This window comes from Phalaenopsis equestris, unplaced genomic scaffold, assembly GCF_001263595.1.
Source record: "Phalaenopsis equestris unplaced genomic scaffold, ASM126359v1 Scaffold000005, whole genome shotgun sequence".
NCBI classification, from domain to species: Eukaryota; Viridiplantae; Streptophyta; class Magnoliopsida; order Asparagales; family Orchidaceae; genus Phalaenopsis; species Phalaenopsis equestris.
In genome coordinates this window covers 67,166-74,159 of record NW_018164447.1, presented here as the reverse complement: position 1 = coordinate 74,159, position 6,994 = coordinate 67,166, and the positions used below count along the sequence as shown (strand labels likewise).

Genomic DNA, 6,994 nt, shown 5'->3' with positions numbered 1-6,994 from the left:
GATTAAATGTAACTCTTATCATCAAAACATTCTTTTCAATTTGTAGTTGATTAAAATCCGAGTTCAGAATGTCCATATGTTAATTCCCATAATTTCTTCTATTAAAATTCATGACTAATTGTTGGATAGATAGTTATTTTTAGAAGGAAACTGAATTAAAAAAGATTGGATCCCAATATTAAGATCGAGTTATTATAAAAATACGCACAAAAAATTGGCATGTGATATTTTTTTTATATTTAATGGTTTGAAATCGTCTGATTTCGATATGCTAATAAATTCAAAATCATTTAAAATTTTTGCTTTAATAGTTATTACTAATAATTTGATATATCTCAATTTCTTAAAACCATAGCGATGAAAATTGCTTTTCTAATTTAATCAGAATTATTACAACTTAATAATCTGTCTGCGTTGGTTCAATAATTCGAACTTGAAACAAATAAAGTTCACATTATGCTGATGTGGCAACAACGGCCGGTGCTCCTTCACGACGAAAACAAAAGTTTGACGGCTTCGCTCTCTCCTGTCTCTCGCCAAGCTCGCCTGCGGGCTCGCTGCAGCGCAGAGAACGATCTGTTAAGCCGTTATGTAACCACGAATCCCTCTTCCAACCGCCTTCCCGCCGTCTGATGTCTTTCCCGCCATCTGTCCACTTCTTCGTGAATTATAGGAGGAATATAACAAAATCTCAACAACAAAAGAAAATAAAAACAATCTTCTCCGTTCATCAAAATTGAATTAGACGGCTGAGAGAAATTAACGGCATAATAACAAACAGAGGGACTGAATCCCTTCGTTCCAATCATATATAATTCGCCTGAAGGACCTCAGACCTGAAATGCTATGTAGCAAGCTCTTCTCTCTTTCTCTCATTGCTCTTCCTCCTCTCTTATCTTGTTTAATACAAGGGCACCGTTGACCAGCCAACGAGCCGACAATGGAGTCCGACGAGAGCCCGACAGTGATCAACGAAATGGACTTTTTTTCATTGGAGAAGATCGGAGCTGAAACGGAACAGGAAGGGTATCAGCATCCAATCCTTGAGCAGAATGATGTCACCATTGATGTTAGTTTCTCCTGCACCACTAAGCTTGCTTTTAACGGTTCTGAAACTTCTCTATGGATCCATTTGATTGCTATAGAAACTTTGTTTTAAAAATAGATTTTAAGATTTTGTTTTTGGTCTTCTGTGACGAAATTAAACCTTTTTCTGAGTGGTTTTATGAAATTTATAATTTTTATTAATTTCTAATTATGTCTACTTTAATGATAGAATCGATTAGATTTATTTTTTAACTTCATGCAATTTAATGTGAATTTATAGTGAGCTAATTTTTTGTCTGTTTTTTGTTCTTTGTAGACCGGACTGCAGCTTCTTTCTGGCAGTGGTAGCGATCTCTCATTAGGGGATGGCTTTCCGTTAGCTTATCGGACTAATGATGAAAAAAAGAGCAAAGTAAGCAATACTTAAATAAAAATCATACCCAATTATATATACATATTATATTTATATGCTTATCACACTATATATCTTAGGCAGGGAATAGTGATCTGCTTCTATTTTGGCACATAAACAATTTTTACATAATGACTAAATTACTTTCATTTAGATAAATTTTATTGCATCCCTAGATTCATTAATAGGGGCAAAAATCAATTTTATTTGTTTCAAATTTAAGAGTTTAAAATTTTAAAAAATGAATTAAATTCTTATCCATAATTTTATTATTATTATTATCAGACTGTATTCTATTAATATTGGTTTTCTATTTTTCTCTCCAGCTCTGTCCATCATTTTTTATTATTTTTTTTTTAATTTGGAAAAGTGCTGCCAGATGACAACCATGAAAGCAAAGATGAGGCAGATCGATGATGAGAACCAGAGGCTAAAAAACAGTCTTGCACGGCTGAATGAAAACTACAATTATCTTCACATGCAATTCATTGAAGTGATGAATAAAAATAAATGCATAAACGAAAACACCAATCTGAGCTATGCGGTAATTATTATCTTAAATTTGACGCTATTATTTTGCTAATTCATGATGGTAAATTAAATAATGAAGGTCACGGATGAGAAAATGGAATCAAACGAAGAAGGAAGATATAGAATCGTGCCATGGAAGTTCTGGCATGATCATGATGGCCGTTCGTCTGCTGAGGAAAGATTTACTGCAGATTATTGTGCTTTAAAAAGCAGCTTTAATGGAGATCAAAAGGAAGGGAAGGAGACTCTCCCCATATTTTCGTCTACTTCAATGAGCCGCGAGCAAGCACAAGAGTCCACTATCAGGAAAGCTCGCGTTTCAGTCAGAGTTCGCTCTGATGCTCCCATGGTAATTTAAATATTATATTCATTAAATACAATTATAAAAAATACAAAAAATATATCTCTGTATTCCTACTAGAAGTTTTATTCAGAATGCTTCTTCCTTACCATGGTTATTGAAGAATAATCGTGTTAATGAAAAATGTGTATTTCTTCTATAAGTATAAACATCACAATAAGTAGAAGTGTTGTTTTTAAGAATCAATAAGTTTAAATTTTTTATGTCTAATTAAGTAGGTAATTGCGAAAATAATATTTTAGATTACGGACGGATGCCATTGGAGGAAATATGGGCAAAAGATGGCGAAAGGGAGCAATTGTCCGCGAGCATACTACCGATGCACCATGGCTGTAGGCTGCCCTGTTCGCAAGCAAGTAACATCTGATTCCCTATTTCAATCTTATTATCTTTCAATGATCTTTCTACAATTAATTAGTATATTAATTGCACCATTCTTAATAAAAGAAAAGATTTTAAGAACAGAAATTATTGCCGAAACATATGACTAAGATTCTTGTACTTTTCAGCAATTACATTAAACAACTGGAGGATAAAATTTTGTTGGAATGGAGAAGCTTGTAAGATTTGGTAAAGGTTAAAAATTTATGGAAGAAGCTTCACTTCTATTTATCACCTTTACTTGGCTTGATACAAACTCAAAGACTCCACCCCTATTTATACTAGTGGCACCTCCAAAATTAATGAATAGGATTGCACAACTATAATTTTAATTTAATAGTTATAAATAATTTCATACCTACCACACCTACCACACAATAATTTCATACATAACACATTCTAGAATTAGGCACTTATTGAGCTTTATTTAAACAACTAAAGACAAATTTATATTTCAACACCTCCTCTTAAACTTGATTTTATGACTCCAAGCAAACTCTCATTTTAATAAAGTCTTCACTCTTGAGTGGCTTGATAAAAATATTTGTAACTTGATCTTGAGACTTTACGTACTATACTTGTATCTCCTTTCTTTCGAAGCATTCTTTGATGTAGTGATAGCACATATTTATATGTGTTTGCTTCTATCGTGGAAAACTAGATTTTGTGCTAGTGCTATTGCAGATTTATTATCGATACAAATCTTGATAGCCTATTCTTGTTGTAAACTTAACTCTCTTAATAGGTTTTAAAGCCAAATTGCATGGCGAACACATGAGGTTGCAGCCACGTACTCTGCTTCGCAAGTAGAAAAAGTTACAATTGGTTGTTTTTTTGACATCTAAGTTAAAGCATTGTCTCCTATGAAGAACACAAATCCTGTAGTGTACTTTCTATCATCCATGTCTCCAGCCCAATCACTGTCATTATATCCTAGAAGCTTGAAATTGTTAGATGATGAGTAAAGTAAGCCAAAATCAATTGTACCTTTGATGTAGCACATAATTCTTTTAGCGGCCTTTAGGTGGGTAGCAGTTAGAGTCTCTATATAGGGACTAACAAATTCAACAGCATAAAGAATATTATGCCTTGTGCATGTCAAGTAGCGCAAACTTCGGACCAAATTCTTGAAAACCGTTGGATCAGTTCTTTTTCCCTTATCATACTTTGATAGCTTGACTCCACATTCTACAGCGGTTTTTATAGGTCGACTATTATCCATCTTGAGTTTCTACAACATCTCCATTACATAACCTTCTTGAGATATGAAAATCCCATCTTTCGTTTGCCTGACTTCAATACTAAGGTAGTATGCCATGAACTCAATATTTGTCATTTCGAACTCCTTTTTCATCACTTCTTTAAACTTTTCAAACATGCTATGATTGTTTCCGGAGAAGATCAAGTCATCGACATATAAACAAATAATCAAGACATTTTCATCGTCATTCTTAATGTAAAGAGCATGCTCATAAGGACACTTCATGAAGTCTTTCTTTTGCAAATAATTGTCTATTTGAGTATTCCATGCTCTTGGTGCTTGCTTCAGCCCTTAGAGAGCCTTTTTTAGCAAGCTTGTGTTCTTGTCCTTTGACATCATATCTTAGTGGCTGCTGAATGTAAACCTTTCCTTAAGTATTCCATTTAAGAAGGCAGATTTTACATCCATTTGATATCCATTTGATGTTTTCTCCACTCATTTTGAACTGCCAATGAGATGATTAATCTAATAGTTTCTAATTGAGCAATTGATGTCTTCTCCACTCATTTTGAACTGCCGATGAGATGATTAATCTAATAGTTTCTAATTGAGCAACAGGGGCAAATACCTCATCGTAGTTGATGCCTGCTCTTTGACTGTAACCTGTTGCCACCTTTCTTTTCTTGTATCTTTCAATTTCTCCTTTGGAATTCTTCTTTGCTTTATACACCCACTTCTTCATCAATTGCCTTATGCCCTTTAGGAAGTGAAGCTGGCTCCCATGAGTAATTTTTCTCAATTGCCTTAATTTCTTCATCCATTCCATCTTTCCACTTCTTGCTTTGTATAGCTTCTTAGAATCCATGGGCTCACAACCAACAAAAAGACAAAAAAGAGTAAGATTATCTTGATTCATAGTTACCTTAAAAAGATCTTGTAATCTTCTGAAGCGTGATACTCGTTCACTTGAATTTTCTCTTAAAGTTGATGACGATGAGTTACTTTGAGTACTTGTAGTCAATGTTGTAGTGCTCACCATGTAGTCCCCAGTCCCATTCTCTTCCTTCATCGAATAAGACATCTCTGTTGATGGTTGTCTTCCCTGTATTTGGAGTGCATAGCTTGTAGGCTTTCGAGTTGGTGTCATAACCAATGAAAATGAACTTCTCACTCTTGTCATTCAGCTTACTTCTTTTCTCATCGGGTATTTGTACATGAGAAGCATCCAAAAACTCATACATGAGAGATGTTGGGCTTCCTTTCACTCCATGCTTCTTGTGGTGTCTTCCCTGTATTTGGAGTGTATAGCTTCGAAGTGAATGTCATATCCTTCCTCCAAGAGTTACCCTAAACTCAAGATGTTGCTCTTCATAATCGACATAAAGTAAACATTAGAAATAAATTGATGCTTCCCATTTTTCTAATGAATGAGAATGTTACCTTTGCATTTCACTTCTATCTTGGACTCATCTTTAAATAACACATTATCGCTTACTGATTCATCAAGCTCCACTATATTGTTTGTGGAGTAGTAGGCTCTTCTCTTGCTTGCTCGATCATTGGCTACTCTATGTCTTCCTCTTGAGAGTACACATATGGTTTCTTGCACTGGTGTCTGAGTACCATGTACTATTTTCACCTCTTTTGTTGTCCTTGTATGCTAGAAGGTGAGTACCATCTTCCTCTGTCTTTTTTTCTATATAGTTGACTCTTTCATTAACTTTGTTCTTAGGTGCTCTACATTCTTTTGTATAATACATGAACATGATACAATTATAGCACTTAATTTGAGATTTATCATACCTCAAGTTTGAGCACCCTCAACCACGTCCTCTTATAGATCTTTCTCCTTTCTCATAGTTATTGTTAGTACCCCTGATAGCATGACCTCCTCCTTGTCCACTACACCTTGTCCACTACCGCTTCCATGTTGGCTTCTAATATTATTGAAACTTTCATATTTCTGAGCTGGTTGGAGATCCATCATGAGAAGTTGTTTGGCAATCTCTGCATTCATCTTCTTCTTTTCTTCATGGGCTTGCAATGAACCCAAAAGTTGTTATATGGTCATGGCTTGTAATCCTTGGTCTCTTTGAGAATGGGTGTGATACTGTCAAATTTTAAATCTAATGATTGAAGAATCTTTTCCATGATAGCCACATCTTCAACTTCTCACCATTTCTTTTTAGTTGACTGGAAATGGTAATGACTTTAGAAAGTAATCGGAGACCAACTCACCTTCTTTCATATGTAAAGCATCAAATTGGCTTCTTAAGGTTAGAAAGTAATCAGAGACCAACTCGAGCTTCTTTAATGCTAGCTTGGCCAAAGTAGCACTTGAGATCTTCTCAAAACCATCTTCATCTAAAGCTTGATAGATGAAGAAGAGAGCCTTCCCTTCTTGTCTCTCTCTCTTTCGCAAGTCTCTTAAGCTATCCTTTTATGTTGTGGATAGAGCGGACTCGTCGCTTGGCTCATCGTAGACTTTCTCCACAACCTCCTAAATTTCATGCACTCCAAGAAGGCCTTCATCTCTATATACCAATTATTGTAGATGCCTTCCTTAAGCATCAAAACTTGGAAGGAAACCATGCCTCCATTTTTCATTGCTTTATAAAGGAACCTTTAGACTCTGATACCACTTTGTAGGAATGAAGAAGATTTTAGGATTTGACAAAGGATAAAAATTTATTGAAGAAACTTCACATCTATTTATCACCTTTACTTGGCTTGATACAAACTCAAAAACTTCACCCCTATTTATACTAGTGGCACGTCCAAAATTAATGGCTAAGATTGTGCCACTAAGATTCTATTCTAATGGTTACAAATAATTCCACACCTATCTCACCTACCACACAATAATTTCATACCTACTATACAATAAAAAATTAGGGTTTTATTGGGCTTCAACAAATATTACCTCAGAACTCCGCAGGGACAGTTGCCTGTGGAGTCCAATTAACAGAAGGCATGTGTCGGCGTTATTTCGGGGGTTGGTTTGTGGGGTTGCCCGTAAGAAGCTGTCGGTCGTCGGAATCGAAATCCCGTCGCTCGCTTC

The 6,994-nt window shown here is 35.2% G+C and overlaps 1 protein-coding gene across 1 annotated transcript in view; it reads left to right on the top strand.

Annotated features, from left to right (window-relative positions):
- Positions 1-857: 857 nt before the first annotated feature.
- Positions 858-6,994, top strand: part of LOC110018173 (probable WRKY transcription factor 31) — a 59,889-nt gene continuing 53,752 nt past the window's right edge. Inside the window, exons 1-5 of the mRNA XM_020715401.1 lie at positions 858-1,069; positions 1,364-1,459; positions 1,830-2,003; positions 2,070-2,339; positions 2,594-2,707. Coding sequence (XP_020571060.1) covers positions 941-1,069; positions 1,364-1,459; positions 1,830-2,003; positions 2,070-2,339; positions 2,594-2,707 — 783 coding nt within the window. The 5' untranslated portion in view covers positions 858-940. The remainder of the gene's footprint in view (positions 1,070-1,363; positions 1,460-1,829; positions 2,004-2,069; positions 2,340-2,593; positions 2,708-6,994) is intronic.